Source organism: Polyodon spathula, unplaced genomic scaffold (genome assembly GCF_017654505.1).
Source record: "Polyodon spathula isolate WHYD16114869_AA unplaced genomic scaffold, ASM1765450v1 scaffolds_1419, whole genome shotgun sequence".
Lineage (NCBI taxonomy): Eukaryota > Metazoa > Chordata > Actinopteri > Acipenseriformes > Polyodontidae > Polyodon > Polyodon spathula.
Window position 1 is genome coordinate 51634 of NW_024472899.1, and position 23342 is coordinate 74975.

The 23342-nt window shown below is 49.7% G+C and overlaps 3 protein-coding genes across 3 annotated transcripts; 2 read left to right on the plus strand and 1 right to left on the minus strand.

Moving 5' to 3' along the window:
• Positions 1 to 70: 70 nt before the first annotated feature.
• asb6 (ankyrin repeat and SOCS box containing 6) lies at positions 71 to 5000 on the plus strand. The gene is made up of 7 exons (XM_041242680.1): positions 71 to 243; positions 546 to 677; positions 928 to 1085; positions 1331 to 1437; positions 1966 to 2074; positions 2476 to 2562; positions 3390 to 5000. Exons 2-7 carry the CDS (start codon positions 571 to 573, stop codon positions 4100 to 4102), a joined length of 1281 nt encoding a protein of 426 aa, XP_041098614.1. The 5' UTR covers positions 71 to 243; positions 546 to 570; the 3' UTR covers positions 4103 to 5000.
• On the minus strand, positions 4771 to 8567 carry ntmt1 (N-terminal Xaa-Pro-Lys N-methyltransferase 1). The gene is made up of 4 exons (XM_041242681.1): positions 8460 to 8567; positions 6681 to 6849; positions 6034 to 6286; positions 4771 to 5558 (listed from the first exon to the last, which is right to left on the minus strand). Exons 2-4 carry the CDS (start codon positions 6840 to 6842, stop codon positions 5302 to 5304), a joined length of 672 nt encoding a protein of 223 aa, XP_041098615.1. The 5' UTR covers positions 6843 to 6849; positions 8460 to 8567; the 3' UTR covers positions 4771 to 5301.
• Positions 8568 to 8754: 187 nt separating this feature from the next.
• Positions 8755 to 18583, plus strand: LOC121309638 (protein capicua homolog). The gene is made up of 6 exons (XM_041242675.1): positions 8755 to 9040; positions 9554 to 10354; positions 10482 to 10542; positions 10696 to 10833; positions 11379 to 12217; positions 12751 to 18583. Exons 2-6 carry the CDS (start codon positions 9622 to 9624, stop codon positions 12999 to 13001), a joined length of 2022 nt encoding a protein of 673 aa, XP_041098609.1. The 5' UTR covers positions 8755 to 9040; positions 9554 to 9621; the 3' UTR covers positions 13002 to 18583.
• Positions 18584 to 23342: the final 4759 nt, after the last annotated feature.

Sequence of the window (23342 nt, forward strand, 5' to 3'; positions counted from 1 at the left end):
TTTAGTCAAATAAACGCCAGAAACATAAAAAATTAATAGAAGGCGACACTACTGCAGTATGTTAGAATTACAACTTTAATACGAGAATTTGAATAACTGACAGCAATACAGACTGTGCGCCACAAGGGGGCGGTAGCTTCAGCTTCCTGAAAGCGGGAGACAGGAAGCTCCGGGCGGAGCTGATAGACGAGAACACCATTGAACAACAAATCGCGTCAACCCGGGTTCAGGTCCGACGTGCTGGTAAGAAACACTGGATTATAATGGCGCTAACTTCAATTTAAGTTGTATTATTTATCAGGGCATGGCGTTATCATACCTGTATGCATAGATAATAATATCCTGTATGATATATACATACTGTGTAACCGGCCCTAGTCCTTGAACCCCTGTACCCAATATGTGTCTCAAACGGTCGCTGCGTGTTTGCGCAGTCTTGCTGCCACGCCTGTAGATAAGGGGGTATCTTGGGCTCCATCTGTCCTCAGCTTAAATGTTCAGCTCCCCGTTTCAATGCAAATAAAGGGCTGTGCTGTGTGTTGCAGCGGGTCAGGACAGCACGAAGTGACCATGCCGTTCCTGCACGGGTTCCGCAGGATAATATACGAGTACCAGCCTCTGGTGGACGAGATCCTGAGGGTGCTGGGGATCGAGGGAGGGGCTGAGGCTCAGGGCAGGTGAGTGCTGCTTTCAAATCTTTGTAGGTAAAAACTCTGAACCACCTAGCTAATATAGCCAGCGATTTTATAACGTTTCCATTACTGGGTGCTACCTCCAGAATCGGTTTCCCAAGCATCCCTTCATCGAAATCTTGAGATCTGGTAGCGCACACGTATAAAGAAAGTTTCCTCTCAGGAACTGGGGGTTAATTTCACCCCCCAGGTGCAGTGACGGCTGTGTCCTGCTTGTTTTGGTGTTTCCTGACAGCGCCCCCTGGGTCTCGCTGGAGGAGCTGCTGGAGACGGAGTCCCAGTCCAGCTTCTTCCTGGAGGGGATCAGCTACTCCCTGTTCAAAGTAGCCGAGACCGGACTGGTGAGCGCCGCGGAGACCCTGCTCCGGCATGGGGCCGACCTCAACTTCGAAGGTTTTTAATTTCACACGCATTACTGATGCAGAGTCGGGAGGCGATTTGAACTCTGCAGGATGTTGTAGGAGAGTTTTAATTATAAAATAAGCGGGCCACATGATGTCAGTGTGTTCCTGTTCGGTATTTCATCCCTGTCTTTCCCATATACAATTCAATGCTGCATGCAAAGTCTCTTACTGCTTCATGTCCCAGCTCCGCAATGCTGAGGTGTCGAACCCCTCTCCTGCCGCTTTGTGTTTCAGATCCCGTCTCCTACTACACCCCCCTGCACGCCGCGGTGCTGCGGAACCAGCCGGCCATGGTGGAGGCGCTGGCGAGGCACGGGGCCAACGTCAACAAGAGGGATCGGGTAGGTGGGAGGGGCGCAGATGGGAGTCTAAACCTTTTGAATTTCGCCTCTGCAGGCTCGTTCATTTCGTATGCGGGACTTCAGTTAAATGGTGGACACATAGTCTAACACACAAACCTGTGTTATAAAAAGTCATGGAGGGCTGGCTCGTGGCTCATGTGTTTTAGTTACAGGCCATCACTGTGACTTTAAATGTGTTTAACACTGAAACTTAAACATTATGAAAATTAAGCGCCAACTAACGGTGGAAGGAGTGGAAGGAAATGCAATGCAGGGATGGAAATAAGACTCCTGTTGCATAGCAGTCTCGCCCATTCCAGGTTTTACTACAAGCTTGATTAGCCATGGTATACAGGTAACAAGCTCAGGTGCGTTTTGTTAAACTCCTAGCAAAACCTGGGTTGGATCAAACTGCTATGCAATAGGAGTCTTATCCCTGGTTCTATTATGTGTAACGCAGTGCTTGGGTTTGGTGTATTGTACTGCAGTGTACTGTACTGTGTTGTGATGCCCGGTGTCTGTGAGCAGATTCACGAGAGCAGCCCGCTGGATCTGGCGAGTGAGGAGAGGGAGAGGCTGCCCTGCCTGCGCACACTCCTGGACCTGGGGGCTGACGTCAACGCCGCTGACAGGAACGGTGAGGAGAGAGCTGGCGCTGCACGCCACACCTGGGGACAGTGCCAGTGTACCATGCAGTTAACCCTTGGCACACCTGCCTGATTGTAAGGGTGATTATACCATGAGAGATTGCAGTTCAGTTACGTGTTTGTCATGCGATCGTTATTTTATTATCAGCCACTTTTGGTGACCCTGTTTAAATTGTTATTTTTTTTGTATGTTTGATTTATTGCTTGGTTTTATATAGAATGAATAGAGTAAGCATGTTAATGTTACCTTTTAGTGTAACTGCAGTGTCATCTCAGTTGTGCTGTAATTGTAACTGAGCCCAGGACTGTGTAGATTCTGGAGAGATATTGGAGGTGTTCCCTGTGAACTCAGCATTGTATCCTTGTTTTTATTTGTATTTATTTTTTTCAGGAAAGACGGCACTGCTTCATGCCCTGGCCAGCAGCGACGGAGTTACTGTCCACAACACCGACAACATACAGCTGCTGCTGAGGGGAGGTGAGCCCTTCTGAGCACTGCCAGCTGCATCAACAGCACATCACACTCATCCATTCTGAGCACTGCCAGCTGCATCAACAGCACATCACACTCATCCATTCTGAGCACTGCCAGCTGCATCAACAGCACATCACACTCATCCATTCTGAGCACTGCCAGCTGCATCAACAGCAACAGCACATCACAACAGCACATCACACTCCCATTCTGAGCACTGCCAGCTGCATCAACAGCACATCACACTCATCCATTCTGAGCACTGCCAGCTGCAAACAGCACATCACACTCATCCATTCTGAGCACTGCCAGCTGCATCAACAGCACATCACACTCATCCATTCTGAGCACTGCCAGCTGCATCAACAGCACATCACACTCATCCATTCTGAGCACTGCCAGCTGCATCAACAGCACATCACACTCATCCATTCTGAGCACTGCCAGCTGCATCAACAGCACATCACACTCATCCATTCTGAGCACTGCCAGCTGCATCAACAGCACATCAAACTGTACTTTTATAATATTGTTATATATGGACACCTAAGCTGCTCTGTTTGAATGTTCAAAGGTCTAGCAACTGGTCATTTTAAATCCCTTTTTCCCCTTTCACTATCCTTTAATCAACTCTTCATTTCTAATATGTTCACTTTGAAAGGGTGTGTGATGGAGATGAGTAAAGGATTAAAGTGTCAGAACGTGTTGGTAGATGTCTGTCTCCTCTTTTACTTCCACGGTTCTCCGTACTAAAATAAATCAATAGTAAGCGATCGTTATACGCTGTAAAGAAATGTTTCAGCGCAGTGCTCCTCTCCTTCCTCCTACAGGAGCGGATGTGGAGGCTGTGACCCGCGACGGGGAGACCGCTCTCTCCTCGCTGGTCTTCCTTGTGAAGGAGGCACTGGACTGCAACCGCGAGGACGCGGCCCAGATCGGGAGCTTCTGCCTGGGGGCGACGCGGCTCCTGCTGGCCCATGGAGCGGACCCCAGCCGCTGCTCGGACGAGGAGTCCCCGCTCACCTGCGCCTGCCTGGAGCTCTTCGACCTGCACTTCCCGCTGGCCGTGCTGCTACTGCAGTCCGGGGCTGCCTTCCGCTGCTCCCAGCACAGCCCTCCCTGCTGGTGGGGCTACAGTCTCATCTTCCAGCGCCTCTGCTCTGGGCTCCAGGACCGCAGGGATGACTGCGCGGCCGCCTCCGAGCTGCTGCAGCAGGCAGAGAGCATCCTGGAGCTGGCTGCAGCCGCTTCTCCAGCGGTCAGGCTGCCACCGAACTTCGAGGTCTCCACGGTGGGGTGCGGGGCCCATGCAGGGAAGGTCCTGGATCTCTACAGGCATCTCAAGGAGCTTGAGCAGAACCCTGCCCCGCTGAAGCAGCTCTGCAGGGCGCACATCCGCCAGAGGCTGCTGCCCGGGCCCCTGGAGGGCAAAGTGCAGGCGCTGCCACTCCCGGACAGACTCCGAGGGTACCTGCTGATTGAGCGTTGTCACGGAAACCAGCCTGGGGCTTGTTTTAAACCCCGAGGAACTCCTCTACGTTGATTTAAAGAAAGTGTTTGGAGAGCCATTGAAGTTTGAGGCATAGCTGCAAAGCACAAGGGAATGGGGCCGATGGGACCAAACGAAACTTGTGCATTTTGCTCGATTTTTGTTATTTGTTTCTGTTTAAGTTACATAACTGTCGGATGTTGCAAAGCAGCCAACAAACGACGTTCTGGTGTGTTTGCTGTGCCATTGACCGTTTATGTAAATGACAGTATATAATGGATTCTGCCATGGAGACGACAGCACACAGCGGTGAGAGTCAATATGGAGCTTTTATTAACAGCTGCCCTCAATAAAGACAAGGTCATGTTTAATTAAGAGCATACTGTAGTCAACCTGTTGTGCATTGGCAGTGTTCTTAACAGTACCTAAGCCTTAACCTTTTTGTGGGCAAGATAGCGACTTTTTTGTTACAAACTGCATAGAAACTTCTAAGAATGATTTCATGGGTTCGCCGATTCCTTTCTCATGCTCTCGTGAACGCTGCCAAGACTGATTCGCTGAAGGGTGGTACGAGAGGGGGAATAGACTTTCTTAAGAGCAGTTGCAGATGTCGTGCTTGTAAGAAAACACTTCACACAGAGAGCCAGGCACAGAACGGTCTGCCTAAACTCCTGCAATCACTGATATTCTTCACAAAGGAGAAACACACACAAGCGCCTCAGTTGTTTCTGTAATTATTTAATGGACATTCAGAAAAAAAAAAAGCAACTTTGGCATCTTACATATCTTACAAAACCTGATTTTTTTTTTTTTTTTTTTAAATACTTATTCATTGATAAGTTACATACGGTATCTGTAAAATGATTTCAGGTGTGTGTTCCTGACCGTTTCAACCTGTTCACTGAAGCCATGATCTCTTACCATTCTGAGCATGCTCCCTGGGGCTATCCAATCACAAAGAGACTTGCAGCCACACACCAATTGGCAGCCGTAGGGAAACTACATTTCCCAGAACACATTGCAGGTCACTTGCATATACTTCAAAAGAGGACAGCGTTGGCCAAACGTGAATCCAGGTGACAGAGTCCGTGCCGTGCTGGCTTCACCCTATTGCCACTGTTGTGGCAGGCACTTCAAATTTACTGCCCAACCCCTAATACCCCCCCCCCCCACGCACACCGCTCGAAGGGATGCATGCTGTGCAGCCCGCCTTCGCCACTCTGAGGTCTGACACAGCCCCGGTCCTGCCTGTCCTATCGGAGGGCGAGCGTCTGGACCTGGTAGATCTCCTCTGGGAAACCCTCCTGCCTCTCCTCTGCCACCACGCTGAAGCCGGCCTCCCTGATGATGCGGCGCAGCGCGGACAGGTCTCGGCACACGCTGCTGTCCACCTCGTCCATGACCACGCCCTCGTGAGCCACGTTGTCCTTGATGCAGACCATCCCGTGGGGGCGCAGCCCCGCCCTGCAGCGCCGCAGGAACCCCGCCAGCGCCTCGTCCGTCAGGTGACCTGCGCACAAACACATGCAGGGGGTGGTTTAGAAACACTTACAGGGACGGAAACAAAGACTCCCCTATTGCTAGTACATTTTACTGTGTTTAATGAGACTTGTTACCTGTACACACTGTGGCTGATCAAGATGTTAGTAAAATCTGGAATGGGTGAAACGGCTGTGCAATAGGAGTCTTATTCCCATCCCTGTGTTAAGTATGGGCTAATTTGCTGATTTTGCACAGTCAATGGGCATTTATGACTCAAACATAAAACCTTTGTGTAAAAGCAAGGTTAGTGAAGAGCACAGCTGGTGGAACCGAAGTATTTTAATAGCAGCGAAATCTTTTCCAAACTACATTTGTTTTTAGACGTTCATAAAGACCAGTCGTTTCTTTCAGCATTTCCGTTTTAGTCGTTACGGGTTCAGTTTGAACACGTTCCGCTGTGTTCCGCTGTGTGCCGCTCTGCCCAGCCCCCCCGCAGCGCTCACCTATCACCCACTGGATCCAGATGAGGTCGTAGCGGCCCGGCTGGGGCTGGAAGTCCTGCAGGCCGCAGCAGAAGTAGTTGTCCACACGCCGGCCGTCTTCCCCCAGGTAGCTCTTGGCTTTGACCAGGAACTCGTTGGTCACGTCCACCATGTCCACGGTCTTGAACAGGGGCAGCAGGAGGCGCTTGGTGATGCGGCCAATCCCAGCACCGCAGTCCAGCGCGCACTGCGTCCCTGTCTTACCAGAGCCGTCCTGCAGGGGGAGCAAGAGGGGGGGGTTATTATTTAATGTAATGGAAGGTTTGGACATTCTACTACCCTGCTTTGATCATTAAAATCCCCATCTCATTTTTGTGCCTCTATTGTGTCTCTATTCTGTATTTTGATTGAACTATGGTTCCCGTTTGGGTTTCTATACAGAACTAAACAAAGAGGTGGTGACCTAATATCGATCAATAAGAAACTCACAGGTGTCTTTTACAATCTTATTGATTGAAGTGAGCAACCCAGAGCCTTGATCATTCTAGTCTGCAGTGGTGTAATGTAAAGGACAGCAGGCATGCAGTAAATCGAGATTCGGCTCCTGGTCTGGAGCGCACTGGAAGAGTCCCGAGTGAGCCCGCTCAGGTTAGGACAGGAGAACCTACCCCCAGGAACCTCTGCAGGAACTTCCTGGAACCGTGGATGTCGATGTTGGAGATGCTGCTGTAGCCTCCCAGCATGCCGTCCACCGTGGGCGGGACGTCCTTCCAGTACTTCTCAGCCTTGGAGTAAAAGACAGCCTCGTCCCCTATGACCTCCGTCGCCATGCCGACCCTGCAAGGGGGGGGGGGGCAAGGTGAGACCGCTCACAAATCGGGCAGGGAATGAGGCGAGCGAGACGCTCCAGGGTTTACTGCAAGCTTAGGAAGTCACACCGCGGCTTCATAGGCAAACCAGAGAGTACCTTTACAAGCCTGGAGAAAAGCCAACGTTGCAACCAGCTCACTGTCTACACACACTCTCCCAGCCGTCTGACAGCAATACCAGAAAATCCAATACCTGCGCTGGTTTGAGAACCGTGACAAACAAGCGGCCACCAGACACAGCAAACACACAACAGACATCAGAGAGAGTAATACAAATCTACACAGAGATCACACACTGTCCCAACGGCAGGGATTAACACAAGAGCCCAGTGACAGAGCCCCTCTCAGCTGTCTCCTGTCACCTGCTCGCTGTCGTCCTACAGCGAGACAGCGGGATTACCCTGTCCTGACAGCAGAGAGGGAGACCCCTAAAGATAGAGGCAGGAGGGGTGCCAGTTAGCAAGACGCCCCTAGATTTCATTGTGATGAAAGCTCTCTGCCCCCAGCAGGCGTTCCAGGCGCATCTAGAGAAGCACTAATCCTTCTAAACATGTGATACATTCTTCAGCATGTTACAGAACCTGAGGGTATATAGAATTCATATACTTTAATGATCGCGGCACAAGATAGACCCTTGCACCTGCTTTAAGGAGTTATTCCATACTAAACTCGTTTGCTTCACACATACGCAATACATGAACAGTGTAGACGTCATTGCTCCACTGTGATTTATATCATGGTTTCATCAGAGCAAGGCAGGCAGGTGTGTGTAACTGGATCTCCAATCGGACAGACCTTGTGACAACCAGGATAAATATAGAGGCAACCAGCCGCGAATCTACTTCAGCTAACACTCTTATGTATCAATACAATGGGTTACATTTTGCATTTTTAAATATATATATATATATATATATATATATATATATATATATATATATATATATATATATATATATATATATTTATTTCTATATATATATATATATATATATATATATATATATATATATATATATATATATATATATATATATATATATATATATAGATATTCCGTGCATAATGTCATTTAAAAATAGCATCTCTGTGTCGTAGTACAGAGGCGACACGTGCGGTTGCAGCTGACACTTTGCAGATTCCAATAGCTGGAATTGCATGCCTCTGAGGCTAATGTTAAAATTAAACCATGTGACACTTCTCATCGTGACAAGAAACCCTGCAGTGTAAATTCAATGTGTCGCAATGTTTTTAATCGAGAAGAGTCGCAGCTAGTTAAGTTCTTAAGAAAAGGAAATCGCAAGCTTGTTTTTAAATGCACCGGAATGTAATGAAGTGCGCAGTATATAAAGTATACACAGTGCTCGATATACTATGACCTGTTTATAGGAAGCTGAAGCAGTCGCTCGTGTTTAAATTGTCATGTACACTGCCTGTGCTGCACCGGGGCAAAGACACACACACACACACACACAGGCAAGTCCTTGTGCTGGTTCGTTGTATCGATTTTCTGTCTGCAGTCTGTGATGCATTTTGTCGTGTGTGTTTAATAATAAGCGACAGATCCTGAACACTCACCAGGTTTGCCAGCGCTCTTCCTAGCCCCGTCGGTGACCGCTCTGCTCTCACACGCTCCTCTCCTCGCAATCCCAAACACGCATCTCTGCAGGGAACGCTCACAATGGCTCGCAGAAACGTCATTTCCCAAACTGCTTGCGCATGCCCACGTTTGGGAGCGCAAAGGGGATGCCGTAGCGCGTCGTATCCGCCAGGGGGCAGCAGAACGGCGTTTACCGTTTTATCTCTGAAGGTGCACTAACCTGATTTTCCAAAAGCGCTGTTAATAATAATAATAATAATAATAATAATAATAATAATAAATAATAATAATAAAGTCATTATCATAGTTAAAGCATTGTGAAATCTGTGCTCAGACTGAATAAAAGGAGCCTGCCTCTTTAAGAAGCTCTACCTGCGCTTGGATTCCATAGCAGCGAGCGACAAGCACGCCCGCACCCGCTGTCACTCAAAACGACTGGGGAGAAACTTCTCAAACAATTAAAGAGAAGCAGAGCCGGGTTTGATTAAACAAACAAACAAACAAACAAACAAACAACTGTGTGACATTTCACAAGATGGAACCACACGTGCTAAACAAGGTAACACGTTTATTACGAAATCGAAAGAGATTTTTTTTTTTTTTTTTTTTTTTTTTTTTTTTGTAGGGGATGCATAAAAAAAAAAAAAAAAAATGAAATCATGTAATTTACAAGGATCCTCGCCATGTTTCTTTTTGTCATGTATATTAAATATAACGCGTGTGTGTGAGAGAGAGGAAAGAGAGAGAGTGTGTGTGCCTGTGTGTGCTTGAGAGAGTGTGTGTGCACATATATTATTATTATTATTATTATTATTATTATTATTATTATTATTATTATTATTAATTAATAAATCCATTATCAGCCTTTACTTAATTACAACCTGCACAGTTGTAAGCTTTGCTCCTACTCTCATTTGAATTTCAAAACAGCCGAGTCAGTGTAGTGGAAATCAACACTTTTTAAAAGTTATCCTGACTCAGCACTCCACCCCCCCATCTCTCTCTCTCTCTCTCTCTCCTCTCTCTCCCTCTCTCTCTCTCTCTCTTTCTCCTCTTCTCTTCTTCGTTCCAGGTTTTATACTGAGCAGCAGAAGGCAGTTAGCCTCCCGTTCACACTCAAGGGCCGGGGCAGACCTCGCGATGCTGGATAAATCGCCAGCAGGACAGGGCGGGGGCTGGGGCGGGGGCGGGGGCAGCCATTTCAACGGTTTCTACATTGAGCTGCGCAAGAAATACCCCAGCGCCTTCCCCCTGGCAGGAGAAGTCGACAAAGTCAAGCTCGCTGCCTCCCAAAAGCTGCCCAGCTTGGGGCCTCGGACGATCCTAAAGCCTGAGGCCTTTCCTGACAACCTAGCCCAGAATACAGCGCTCCTAGGCAGTCGGGCCAGCCACGCTTTCCTTCTCAAGGTGGAGAACGAGAGGAGCAAGCAGAGGAGCAGTGCGGAGAAGAGGCCGTCAAGCGGCAGGCCTCTTATCGTCAAGGGAAACCAAGTTGTGGTGCCTGCGGTCAGAGAGCAAGTCCCGATCCCAGCAAAGCAACTGAGGCTGCCGTCCCTAAGCAATCAGATCGAGCAGAACCGAGCCGCGCTCAGAAACCGTCTCAACAACTGGGTCCCTCCCAGAGCCCTGCGTTCCGGAGGTGGTCCTGTGCTGCAAAGCCAGAGCTCGCCAGGAGGGGGCGGCATTGAGCACCCCCAAACAGCCTCCAGTGGCTGGAATTCCTTCAGCGAGCGCTCGGAAGACGCGGGGTCTGGCAGCGAGGTCAGGCCACCGACTCTCTCCCCATGCCCGAGGGCGCTGAGCTCCGTGACGGCTGAGCTGCTACTCCCCAACAAACCCAAACTGGAGCTCCGCGCCGGGCCTGCAAAAAGCAGTGAGTCTTCCCAGCATGCACTGTGTCTGTGTTTCCCTGTGCCTTGCCATGCTTTTACCCCAGTGTGGGCCAGTAAGCTTTTCCTGAGAAAGCGATCAGTGAGGGCTCTCTTTGTGCTTGCCTGCAGGACTCTCGGTGTCAGACAGCGACGGTGATTCGGGAATTTCACTGGGCTTCCTGGCTTTCAGGTAACTGGGGGCGACCGGCTGACATTCCCCTGAGCGTTACATGACATACCTTTTAACAGAGCAGCAAAACCAGGACCAGTAAACGTGTATTGAGAGTTTCTCTGTTCAGATAAACCGTTTAAACTTGATTATTTTTTTATGTTTGTGTGACAGGCCCAAAGACCCCTTCACCCTCAAGCCCCCGCCCTGCCTCGCCCCCCGCAGTGGGAGATTAGCCAATCAGAGACAGCCCAGATCGGGACCGCTGAAAGCAGACCACAACATCCCCATCCTGTCCTGCAACAGCAGCCTGTAAGTACGGGCACTGCCGGGGGGGGGGGGTTTTCTTTACAAAGCAGTCTGTGTTGACTGTCCAGTTTGTTACACCCTCTTTCTTGTTTTCATGTTTCAGCGGCAGAGACCCTGTTGAAACTTGCATGGCACTACATGTGTGTCACTCTGAGTGGCAAACTGAATAGAATAGAATGGAACTGGGTGGAGTGGAATAAAATAAAATAGAATGGAATGGAATTGGGTAGAATGGAATGGAGTAGAACGTCTTCATGTTCAGAGGATGCGAGCTGAAACAACGTGCACTTGCACTTTGGTCCCACAGATGGTGCCAAAGAGCTGTAGAGAGCCTGCCTTGCCTGCCCTGCTACACACACAGTAGTTCCCAGTCTGATGCTAGCCCTGAGCTCATTTAAACCCACTGCTTTCCATGCTGGCTGGTAAATGGAAATGCAAAGATGCAGGTGCTCTATTTACGTGTGTGTGTGTGTGTGTGTGTGTGCGTGTGCGTGTGCGTGTGAGTGTGTGTATGTGTGTGTTCAGTGTTCTGGGTTCTGTAATTCCAGAGGGGAGCCTGAGCAGAGACGACTAAGCCTGCCCACTCCAGCGCTGCCCAGCCTACTACAGAAGAGAGGCCCCTCCCCCTGTAGGAGCCCCGCCCACTTCAGAGGCCCCACCCCTTCTACTGGCTCCTCCGCATTCCGAGGCTCCACCCCCTCCCGAGTACGCTTCCAGGACGAGTCCCCAGTGGAAGTGGAGTCCCGCTACCAGGAACGGCTGCTGCTGAGCAGGGGGGCGGGAGGGAAGGGCTGGGCAGCACCAGCGGGTAACAGCAGCACCAGTCTGGAGAAACCTCCTACAGGAGCCACCACTGTCCCAGAGAGCGTGGAGCTCAGGCGGGAGCGAGATCCTAAAAGCCAAGTAGCCAGGGAAGAGGACAGTGCAGGGGCAGATAAGGGAGGGGGTCCGGGGGACCCCTCCTCCAGCAGGCAGGACGGTCAACAGGACCTCCCGGACCAGAGCAGATCTGATATGGGGAGGGAAGCTGAAGGTGGAAGTTCTACCAAGGAGAACAGCTGCCCTGGGAAGAAGGCAGCAGATCCAGAGAGAGTTAGCCTAAAGGTCTCTTCATCTACGGATTGGGACGTGGAGCAAGCAGAGGTCTCCCGGCGTCTTCCCCAACCTGGAATCCCCAGCCCGGGACCAGCAGGGGACAGAAGCCCTCTGAGAGGGGGAGGTAGGGAGGCTCCGGGGTTCGGTGGGATGTTGAATCAACCCAGTCTACAGCGCACCACGAGGCTGTCAGGGTGCCGGTCGCTCGACTGCCACCAGCAGGGAGTCATCACCTGCCAGTGCTGCACTCAGCCGTCACCAGAGAAAGCACAGCGGACCAAGAACAACACAGGTGAGAGGAGCAGACAGGTGAGAGAGGGTGAGGGGGCAGGCAGGTGAGAGGAGCAGACAGGTGAGAGAGGGTGAGAGGGGCAGTCAGGTGAGAGAGGGTGAGAGGGGCAGACAGGTGAGAGGAGCAGACAGGTGAGAGAGGGTGAGGGGGCAGACAGGTGAGAGGAGCAGACAGGTGAGAGAGGGTGAGGGGGCAGACAGGTGAGAGGAGCAGACAGGTGAGAGAGGGTGAGAGGGGCAGTCAGGTGAGAGAGGGTGAGAGGGGCAGTCAGGTGAGAGAGGGTGAGAGGGACAGACAGGTGAGAGGAGCAGGCATGTTATTCTTCATGTTAATGATTTAGACCTTTTATGCATGCGCCACACTTACATTAAATCACTGACAGAAACTCCATTCTCAGCCGTGTGCTTTTAAATCCCATTTAAAGTAAAATCAGTTGGCTGCTATTGATCAGATGCCTGTGTGCCCGCTCTTTAATGACACAGCTCTGCCTGTAGCAGTCCTCCTATTAAACCCCAGCCCATATTAACCCACAGCCCCATGCTCGGCAGCGAGGGAAGCCCCCGACCTCCTCCGGCTGTACACCAGGGTGAAGAGGACTCTGAAAGCCCGGGTGAAGCGAATGCAGGGGCCGAAGAACAGCAACGAGGAGGCCTCGCCCTTCGACTACATCGACCACACCCAGAGAGGCGGGGCCGTGGAGAGCAGCTCCAATCAGTGCTCTGCACAGAGTAAGAAGGAGCGGCTGTACGCCGTGACCGAAGGAGCGCCCCCTGCTGTTCAGTGAGTAGTTCAGTGTGGAACCCGAACCCTTTTCTGTGCCTCTAACGGCGCTCCACCACCTTTCTGTGTTCTGCACTGTCCCTGCTGGGCGAAGGGTTCATTTCAGTTTAAAACCCAGATGAAAATCTTGCAAAAGTGATGTTTGCTACACTTTGCAAGACTGAGACTTCTTGAAGACGTCAGCGTGTTGAGATAGACTGAGTAGCAGCCGTTTTCATTCTGGACAGTAAAAGAACTGCAGCTGCATTCCAAATTAACAAGCTGCAGAACTGACCTACAGAGAGCCTCCTGTGAAAACCCTTTACTGAAACGGCCTGTAAACAGGACGATGCAGCTTTGACCTACCTCAGAATGGGACCCCTGACCTTCCTTCCACTGTGCCCCTGGATCTCTGTACCCTCTGCTTCCCAGCCCCGTTGCCAGGCAACCCTCGCAGGGCTGCAGCGTGTCTGTCCGCGCGGACGTGCCTGGGCGGCTATGCGGGATTGGAATCTCAATGCCAGTTTGCAGAGTGTCAGGGGGAAAGGTAGAGGGGCTGGCTGGATTCCTCCTGGACTGACTCCTCCTCCTCCCAGCAGCAGATTCAGAGTCTCCTGCTGCACACAGTCCTTCACGATCAGAACCGCTTCGTTTCTTATTGGAATTCTGTTCATGCGCACAGGCAGAATTGCAATATAAGGTTAGCTCAGGAAGCCTCTTTTCTAGGTGTGTCAAGATGCAACTGTGTGTAGTGGAATCATCTGTCTCTCTCTCTCTCTCACTATTCACTATTGAAAACAAAGAAAACGGCAATATTTTTTTGCGCACTGAAACTGAATCACATTAAACACTTTTGCAGGGAATACGTTCCTGCAATACTTTCTCATCGCCGCTAAGTAATACAAAGTACCAATTTCTGAAGTCACTGTAATGTAGCGGGTCTACCACAAGGTGGCAGTGTTGTGCTGTTGATGGTAGTCCGAGGAGCGCACCATCACGGCAGCTTTTCATTGCAGAGCCGCTAGCGAGCTGGATCTGGTGTCTGTTTTTCGTGTGTGCCTTTATACAGCAGGTGCTATAAAGCTAACCAAGAGACCGCGCAAGAAGCGCTTATACACGTTGCACTGCTGCAGTTTGCAGTGTAACTGCGCGTTTCACGACCCTGCGGAACATAATGATAAACGCGTTGCACACGACGTCACCCCTCCTACAAATTCACATCCTAACCAAAAAGCCGGATTAAACACAACAAAATAGCCTGTTTCCATAATGTCACAATATTCATTAAATCACTACCGGTTTATTTATTTTATTTTTCATTTTGTTCGTGTATATTAAAACTCTTATTAATCTTATTAAACTCATATTAATCGTATTAAACTCTTATTAATCTCTGAAATCCAGGCGCTGTAGCTAAAAATAACTGTCTCAGAATAGGTCGAGGCGAAAACGGTCTCTTTTTCACAGGGCAGTTTTGTTTTGGGTAACTTCGCGCATACTGGCTGTGTCGAGAGCATTTAGACTCCAGTCGATAGCGAGTCAGTCAGCAGGCTTGGTTCGGGTCAGCTCGGATACTGCAATCCGGGTTCAGTGGCTGAAGCACAAAAGAGTCTTATACTCCATCTAGTGGATTACTGCGGTATTGCAAGCGCTGTTTTCAGTTGCGCGGCTTGCATTCCACTCGTGGTGCACCAACAAGCACGCTGCCTGCCTCCCAGCACAACACTACAGGAGGAAAGATCCCTCCCGCTGGAAGTGATGGGTGCCCTCCCTGGGAATACTGCCAGCAAAAAAAAACTGCATGAAATTGAGAAAAAAATGGAATCTTCCAGTTTAATATATATATTTTGTTGGTAATAATGTGAAGCAAGGATATATGCATGGCAGGTTATTGAAAGAAAATTAAATTGCAGGTTATGATGTGTTTTTCAAGACACGCCACAATTAATATCCCACTGCTAAACAAAACTGAACCATGTGCTTCCCTTTGCAATAACAATGCAAATCTGCCTAAAGTAACACCCACAAAAAAATATTCTTAAAGCAATGGGCTACAGAGCAATACATAACTGTCCTGCTTTGAACCAAAGCCTCATATTCAAGGAGGAATAAATCAGCGCGGAGGAGCTGCACAGACGAGTAACTGAGCAGCTGCTAGTCAGTTTGTGATGCCTCCTCCTCTTTGACAGCGTGCTCCCTGCTGCTCTGTAAAGACAGACCTGCTTCTAATGTAAAAGCAGCCCACAGTAAAAGCACAGTGTAAAACACACAGAGGCATGCTGAGAGCCTCCTGTGAGTAAGTCCTGGTTCTGCTGCTGTCTCACTGTCTGCTGTCACATTGTTTTACTGCTGCTGTTACCGGCGTGGAGGCCTGGGCTGGGAGGGCCCTGGACGCACTCTCCCTGATCATTCTTGGGCCGGGAGAGCCCTGCACGCACGCCCCCTGATCAGTCCTGGGCTGGGCGTGCCCTGCACGCACTCTCCCTGATCAGTCCTGGGCTGGGAGAGCCCTGCACGCACTCTCCCTGATCAGTCCTGGGCTGGGAGAGCCCTGCACGCACGCTACCTGATCAGTCCTGGGCTGCTGGGAGAGCCCTGCACGCACGCTCCCTGATCAGTCCTGGGCTGCTGGGAGGGCCCTGTACACACGCTCCCTGATCAGTCCTGGGCTGTTTGTTCCTCCGCAGAGCAGGGACCCAAAGGAGCGAAACAAACAAGGAATAAACGACCGGCCGTGCAAGAAGAGGTGTTGGTGAAAAGGTTTTGTCTGTGTGTCCGTTAGCTTGCTAGCTTCCTTCAATCATTCTTTTCCTTCATTCTTCACTTCTACCTACCGATCCTGAGTGTCGAAGTGGACGCGCTCTCAGTTTTAAAGTACTGTGCTCGTCAGGGCACAGCGAATCCTGTAATAGCATTCTACTGTAATGTATTATACAGCACCTACATGATATAGGAACATGAATCAGGGCACATTTTATTTAAAAAATATGACTTATGGGGTGTAATTTGGGGATTGCGTGCAGACTATATAGTTTTTAATGAAATATAATAATCTGCATACATTTCAAACTCTTATTTGTTACAACTATATCTAGACAGCAGTTTAAACATACATCTATCTATTTATCTATCTATCTATCTGTCTATCTATCTATCTATCTATAATATTGTAGTGGTGCAATAGCTGTGAATGGTGTTGTAATAATAAGTATTTTCTTTATGGTGTCCGTGTGTTAGTTTTATTGCTTGAGTTTTAGCCAGCGTTGACAATGGTCCTGTCTCTGTTTGCCTGTGAAGCCATTAGCACCTCTCCCCCCGCTCCCTCTCTGTGCCGGGACAGGGTGAACCAGTTCTGGGCGTGTCCCTCAAACACAGAGCCTTCATTCAGGGCTGTGGGCATGTTTACAGAGCAGCCCTGCAATAGACTGACTGCTGGAGCGCCTGCATGAGCGTGTGTGGGAGTGTGTGTGTGTGGGAGTCTGTGACAGTGTGTGTGCGAGTGTCTGTGAGTGTGGATGGCTCACCCACTGATGATATAGCTTATGATTAATGCTGCTGTGAAAAAAAACCCATTCCTGATCAATTCAAAGGATGCCCTCATCGAGAGTGCCTGTGAATAAGCCGCCATCTGCTGATTCCAAAGTCATCTCAACCAAGGCCCATACAGTGTTTCAGATTCAGCCCGTCCTGCTAATACAGGATCCCCAGCACCCTCCTGCTGTGCCCTGCGAGGGTGGCCCCTCCGGGGGCCCTCGAGGGTCATTGCTCCGCAGCGAATGGGAGATACTCGCTGTGCCTCATCCCAGGCTGCAGCACACTGCAGTGATAACAACATGAAGAAAAGTAACCGATGAACTGAAAACTCTCTTGTCTGCTGCCGGTGTGTTTTCAGAATGAAATAGGGCAGCTCGTTACACAACGCTCTTGTGCTTCTCAGCTCAGGCATGATCTTCCTGGCTCTCCACCAAGCCCGTCCCACTTTAAGCTCTAGGCAGCCTTTTCTAGGTCACAGCGACAGCAAAGCGCCCGCTCTCTTTTTGCTGTGTGTGCTGATCTGCTGAGAGCTCACTGCCTAAACCCTCACAACGACAGCCTCAATGCAGGGCTCGGACCCTCAACCCACAGCCAGCATCAGGAGTTTACAGCTCTATATATAGTATACCGCGGTACACCCTGACAGCAATGTGATGCTTGTGATCCAGCCATCTGAAACGTGCTTGTGTCGGATGACTTGTATGAGAGAGCGTGTATCACACGCATTAGAGGATTAACTGTGCTGTTGAGATCTTGCATAAAAACAACACTGCACTGGGTGCTGTACGAAACAAGAGGATATTCAGCCCACGCCCCATTGTCACCAGAGCTCTGAGCTCATTAGCGGAGTGTCCTGGAGAAGCCTGGTGACCAGGCCTGCTCCGCGCACCACAGCCAGGGTGGAGACCTGCAGGTTCTACTCTGTCCTGCAGGGTGCAGTGCAGCACTTGCTGCTCAGGGGGCGCTGCTGTGGAGACTGTCCTGCTCAGTAGTAAGAGTCGAATCGGGCATTCGAAACTGGGGAGTATAGAGGACTGGAAAATTACAACAACAACAAAAAAGGCTACAGTCCTGCCGAGAGTTCAGATAGACCCCCTACCCCTGGGCACTGACCCACTAGCTAATGTTTTTTCCAGGAATCTGCGTGCTAGTGGATTGGACGGGAGCATCCCTCTTGCTGAGAGCAGCTCCAATTAGAAGGGGCTGAGCTGAGCTGATCTGAGCTGATCTGAGCTGAGCTGAGCTGAGCTGAGCTGAGCTGCTGTAACCTCCTAGCCCAGCATTTCAGTGTTATTGATGCGCTTTCTTTAGCTGCGCCCCTTCGACCCCGCCATAGTGCTTTATCCGTGTAAGTGGCGTGTTGAAGAAGGCTCTGTTCTCACTGTGCTGAGACCCCAGTCACTCTGCCTGGTTAAAAATGCATGGCAGCCTCCTTATCAATATTGAATACATGCAAGCCTCTTATCTGGAACTGGTGTGTCTTTAGAAATACTCACAAAAACTGAGCAAATCCACGGACCAATGTTTCCACTAGAAGTCTTTCTCAGTGTCTTCAGTGTAAATTCAATGACTAACGTTTCCACTAGAAGTCTTTCTCAGCATCTTCAATGTAAATCCACTGACTAATGTTTCCACTGGTGGTCTTTACAGTGTCTTCAATGTAATTTCAGTGACAAACATTTTTCTTCGTGCTTCCAAGGCCTCCTCAGTCACTGGTTCACAGTTTCAATTTGCACCTGCTGACAGCCAGACCCCTCCACCCTTTGTGTGAGAGTAAGCAACCTTCAATAGTGAGACCGCCCCTGTATTCAGCGCATCATCAACACATCCAAACACATCAAGTCTCTGAACACCTGAAAGGAACATGATGCCACTCTCCATTAAAACAACCATTAGACAAGAAAGCAGCGATTTACAACAGCTAGCACTGAAGCAAACTCCCATGTGTTGCAAGTGTTTTAACGAGTTTATTTGAGTGAATTTCAAAGCCCTATTGAGTGTATCATGGTGCACCCTTGCTGGAGATTTCTACCAACCTGTTTACTCTTTTCCATCATACCCCCCCCCCCCCCCCCCCCCCCCCCCGCCCGGGAGGAGCACGGTGATCCAAACAGGTAAAAAACCTTTCAGTGCCTCGGTTTTCTTTGCTTGTGCAATAGACTAGCACACTCCTTCTGTAACTGCAGAGCAAGTGTTGGGAATGGAGAAGAAGCTTTGTCACACAGCGCCATCTCTCGCACGCCTTGGGTATTGCAGGCGGCCGAATGTTCTGCACTGCTGTTGTGAAGGAGCAATAGTCTTAATGGGAGTGTGGGCCAATAGTGCTGGGAATAAAGCAGGCAGTGTAAGCGAAACTTGAAATAGTCCCTTAACACTTCATTCCTGATTGCTTAAACAAATATAAAGCATATTATAAAATACATGTTGTACAGTAAACATATTCTCGACAGGACCATTCTGTCGTGTAATAAATGCATATTACATGTACATATTTTCATAGTATTTTGTAGGTAAAATATTTTTGAAATGTGTATAAAGTTCTGATCTTATCTTGTTGGATGTGTTTTTCTGTGGGTTTGGGTTTGGTTTTGATCTTATGTTGTTTTAATCAGAATCAGGTTCTGGTCCTAGTTCTGCGTTGTATTGATCTGGTCGTGGTTTGAAGAGAGCTCAGCTCTTTCTGCTTCCTCGTAAAGTCCAGTACTTATTGGAAAAACAGCCACTGCAGCTCTGCACTGAAATGAGTTATTGATCCTCAATGTAGCTCAGGGACTACAAACCCCTTCCCACTGCCTCTCCTCTCTCTCAATCGCTCTGTCTCCTTCGTTCTCTCTTGTTATTCTTTCAGGCTTCTTTCTCTCTTTATAACTCCCCCCTTCTCCCTCTCTCTAACCCTCTGTCTCCCGAACTCTCACATTCTCCCCTTTTTCTCTTCCTCTGTATCTCTCTCTTCCTTTCTCTATCCACCGTTCTACCCTTTTTTCCTGTCTTGTTTCTCTTTCTCATTCTCAGACCCCCCCATCTCTCTCTCTCTCTCTCCTTGTTCGTGCCACTGCTTCAGCGCTCCATCCTCCCACAAGCAGCTGTTAGAACTCAGACTCAGAGCCTTTGAAAGCCAGGCAGGGTGGTCGGGGCAGTGGGACACACACAGCAATCCGTGGTGATGCTGGGAGAGAGACGAGGGCTATGCCCAAATCACTGGGTTTGGTTTGGCGTCTATATTTGTGTGTTTTCTGTTTGCAGGACGCAAACCGGCTGTTGGAATAATTAGGGGTGCTTGCTCTCTCTCTCTCTCTCTCTCTCTCTCTCTCTCTCTCTCTCTCTCTCTCTCTCTCTCTCTCTCTCTCTCTCTCTCTCTCTCTCTCTCTCTCGCTAGCCTTGTGCATGGCTGTAGGTAGTGTTATATCCAGATGTCTATTGCAGCTACCAAAACGTACCTGTGTTAACTAACACATGTACCATCTAGCACAGTAACTACTGTAGCAGCGGGCTGGCTTACACTGTATAAAGCACAACCACTTCAAATACAAATATACTGAGAAAAGAAAACCATCCAGGAAAACAAGCTTTATGTGCACAGAGACAGTACATTCGTTTTTGGTGCAAAACTTATGGTGGCTGTTGGTACCAGAACCATTATGCAAAATGTTAGTTTGCACTGGAATTTAGCCTCTGCAATGCTTATCCATGCATATGTTGTCCATATACTGTGAGTGGTTCATAGAAAAGTATGCACAGCACTATGCATTGCACCACACCTCTCTGTGCTTTTCAATGCTTCCCTATGCTTTACCACACCTCTCTGTGCTTTACAATACTTCCCTATGCTTTACAATACCTCTCTGTGCTTTACAGTGCTCCCCTATGCTTTACCACACCTCTGTGTGCTTTACAGTGCTTCCCTGTGCTTCACCACACCTCTGTGTTCTTGATCATGCTTTATTAAACTGTGCTGTGCTTTTACTATGCCTGCACTATGGCACACCACAGTAAGTGTGCAGAAGCCTGCCAAGCTGCCCAGCCCAGCCTCTCACAGACCTGGGACAGAGACTCTCTCCCTGTGGGAAGCCCATCCTGCCACCCCCACCCCCCAGCTCTGCAGCTTTCAGCCCTGCTTGTGTGAACTGCTCCAGGGGGGAGGAGAAGGGGGAACAAAGCTGGAATTTAAAGAGCTCCCCCCCCCCCCACCTCCCCTTCCAATCCTTTCATGTGTGTTTGTCAGAGGAGTGCCAGTGGGGGAGCCAGGAAGCAGCCTGCATTGTAACTCTCCCCAGCACCCGATACTATAGATAAGAGCTGCTATTCACAGCACTACTGATATGCATGCAAGCTGCTTGGAGGTGCTGTTTGCTCAGCCACCCCCCCCCCCCCCCCCCCCCCCCCGCCCCCCCCCCCCCCCCCCCCCCCCCCCCCCCCCCCCCCCCCCCCCCCCCCCCCCCCCCCCCCCCCCCCCCCCCCCCCACCTGCACCCCTCCCCCACTCCCGGACTGCTGCCTTTCTTCCCTATCAGGGGCTTCCAAGGTCAATTTCCAGTGTGTTACAATGCTGCGCTCCCTGTGCAGTTTGTTACAGTGCTGCGCTCCCTGTGCAGTTTGTTACAATGCTGCGCTCCCTGTGCAGTTTGTTACAATGCTGCGCTCCCTGTGCAGTTTGTTACAATGCTGCGCTCCCTGTGCAGTTTGTTACAATGCTGCGCTCCCTGTGCAGTTTGTTACAATGCTGCGCTCCCTGTGCAGTTTGTTACAATGCTGCAATGCTGTGCTCCCTGTGCAGTTTGTTACAATGCTGCGCTCCCTGTGCAGTCAATGCTGCGCTCCATGTGCAGTTTGTTACAATGCAGTGCAGTTGTTACAATGCTGCGCTCCCTGTGCAGTTTGTTACAATGCTTTGCTCCCTGTGCAGTTTGTTACAATGCTTTGCTCCCTGTGCAGTTTGTTACAATGCTTTGCTCCCTGTGCAGTTTGTTACAATGCTGTGCTCCCTGTGCAGTTTGTTACAATGCTGCGCTCCCTGTGCAGTGTGTTACAATGCTGCGCTCCCTGTGCAGTTTGTTACAATGCTTTGCTCCCTGTGCAGTTTGTTACAATGCTTTGCTCCCTGTGCAGTTTGTTACAATGCTTTGCTCCCTGTGCAGTTTGTTACAATGCTGTGCTCCCTGTGCAGTTTGTTACAATGCTGCGCTCCCTGTGCAGTGTGTTACAATGCTTTGCTATGCTCTAATTCTTTACTCTGCTTATAACATTTATCGTACCCTTTCACGGCCCTCAGATGATAGCTCAACAGATTTGATATGATTTATATATTGCCAAGAAAGTCCAAAGATTGGATGTTAAAATTTGATTTGACAAAAAGCTAACATATTCATGTTTTAGTTAGAAGGTTATCTGAAGGAGATGAAACTGTGGGTTTATACCTTCAACCACCGCTGTGAAATCCAACCTGAAAGCTCACAACCTGACGTGCCTGTTGTGTAACACCTTGGAAAGGAGAGGCTTCAAAAGAGTGAAACAATTCACAAGAGCATGCCAGAAAGAGCAACCTTCTTCCCAAGAACCATCCGCGAGTCTGCACGGCGGACCCCTAGCAACGGGGAACGCTAACAGGAAGTGCATCACGGGTGACGTCAGCGCCGCTCAGAACTTGGAATCTGGACAGGAAGCTGGAAACTCCCCGCGGTTAGCATTGCAGAGGGTTTCCTCTGCTGGGAGAGGGGCCGGGAGTAAGAACGAGAGAGAGAGAGGTGCAGACAAGTCCCTTTAAGATCTGAGCTGCAATTACACCATACAGCCACCTGGTGGCACTGTGTGCTTAGAGACCCCCATCAAATAAACCATTTGGAACTCTGACACCATGTGTGCTTCAGAAATGGGATCTTTGAAAAGTGTCTGCATTTTTCGTACGGTTATCAGACTTTTGAGAGGGGTTCAGCAGGAGCAGTCAACTGCAGCTTGATGGCAGCACACCCACCTCTAACTTTTAATTGCAATATGAACAGCCGCGGCTCCAAGGCAGGCATCAGAGTGTAATGGATCACTGAGCTGTGGATCACAGTAGAGGTGGCAGTTCGTTCAGACCGTAGTAGAAAATGACACTGGCTCAATCTGGGACCCCCAGCAGAACCCCTCACCTCTCCCAACCTCAATCCAAAACCTAGCTCGGATCCTGCTTTCCAACGGCGTCGTTCTCTATCTCTCTCCCTGTCTCCCTGTCTCTCTCACATTCTGTTATTTCCTCCTCTCGTTTCCATCTAGCTAGCATAGCACGACCGGTAACCTTCCCTCCCTCCCTCGCTCCCTCGTTCTCTCTCTCCCTGCTCGCAGATTAAACGGGCAGCCTGCCAGCTCTTCAGATTCCTGGCAGCCATGGGGTTTGTCAGCTTCCTGAGGGGGAGGGGCCTGCTGAAAGGTTACATTTGCACAATGTGCCCATGGAAAAACACGGCAGGAGAGCGAGGGGGGGAGGAAAGGGGGGGGGGAGGCAGCTCAACTAAACTAAACGACTCCTGCATTCTGCTGTGCCTTGGTAATGGAAAAAGCCCTCGAGGGGAATAAGCACTGCAAGAGTATCGAGTTACGCTCCATCATTACAATGCCTTCTCACTCTCTCTCTCTCTCTCTCTCTCTCCTGTCCGTCTCTCTCTCTCTCTTTCTGTCTCTCTCTCTGTCTCTCCTGTCCCTCTCTCTCTCTCTCTCTCTCTCTCTCTCTCCTGTCCCTGTCTCTCTCTCTCTCTCTCTCTCTCTCTCTCTCTCTCTCTCTCTCTCTCTCTCTCTCTCTCTCTCTCTCTCTCTCTCTCTCTCTCTCTCTCTCTCTCTCTCTGTCTCTCCTGTCCCTG

Excerpts from the sequence above, each read along its gene's own strand:
- asb6 (XM_041242680.1), top strand. The coding sequence starts at position 571 with ATGCCGTTCCTGCACGGGTTCCGCAGGATAATATACGAGTACCAGCCT. Across the intron at positions 1,086-1,330 it reads GGCCGACCTCAACTTCGAAG|ATCCCGTCTCCTACTACACC; the intron begins GTTTTTAATTTC and ends TTTGTGTTTCAG. Across the intron at positions 1,438-1,965 it reads ACGTCAACAAGAGGGATCGG|ATTCACGAGAGCAGCCCGCT; the intron begins GTAGGTGGGAGG and ends GTCTGTGAGCAG.
- LOC121309638 (XM_041242675.1), top strand. The coding sequence starts at position 9,622 with ATGCTGGATAAATCGCCAGCAGGACAGGGCGGGGGCTGGGGCGGGGGC. Across the intron at positions 10,834-11,378 it reads CTGTCCTGCAACAGCAGCCT|AGGGGAGCCTGAGCAGAGAC; the intron begins GTAAGTACGGGC and ends CTGTAATTCCAG. Across the intron at positions 12,218-12,750 it reads GCGGACCAAGAACAACACAG|CCCCATGCTCGGCAGCGAGG; the intron begins GTGAGAGGAGCA and ends ATTAACCCACAG.
- ntmt1 (XM_041242681.1), bottom strand. The coding sequence starts at position 6,842 with ATGGCGACGGAGGTCATAGGGGACGAGGCTGTCTTTTACTCCAAGGCT. Across the intron at positions 6,287-6,680 it reads TCCTGCAGAGGTTCCTGGGG|GACGGCTCTGGTAAGACAGG; the intron begins GTAGGTTCTCCT and ends CTCCCCCTGCAG. Across the intron at positions 5,559-6,033 it reads CTGGATCCAGTGGGTGATAG|GTCACCTGACGGACGAGGCG; the intron begins GTGAGCGCTGCG and ends GTTTGTGCGCAG.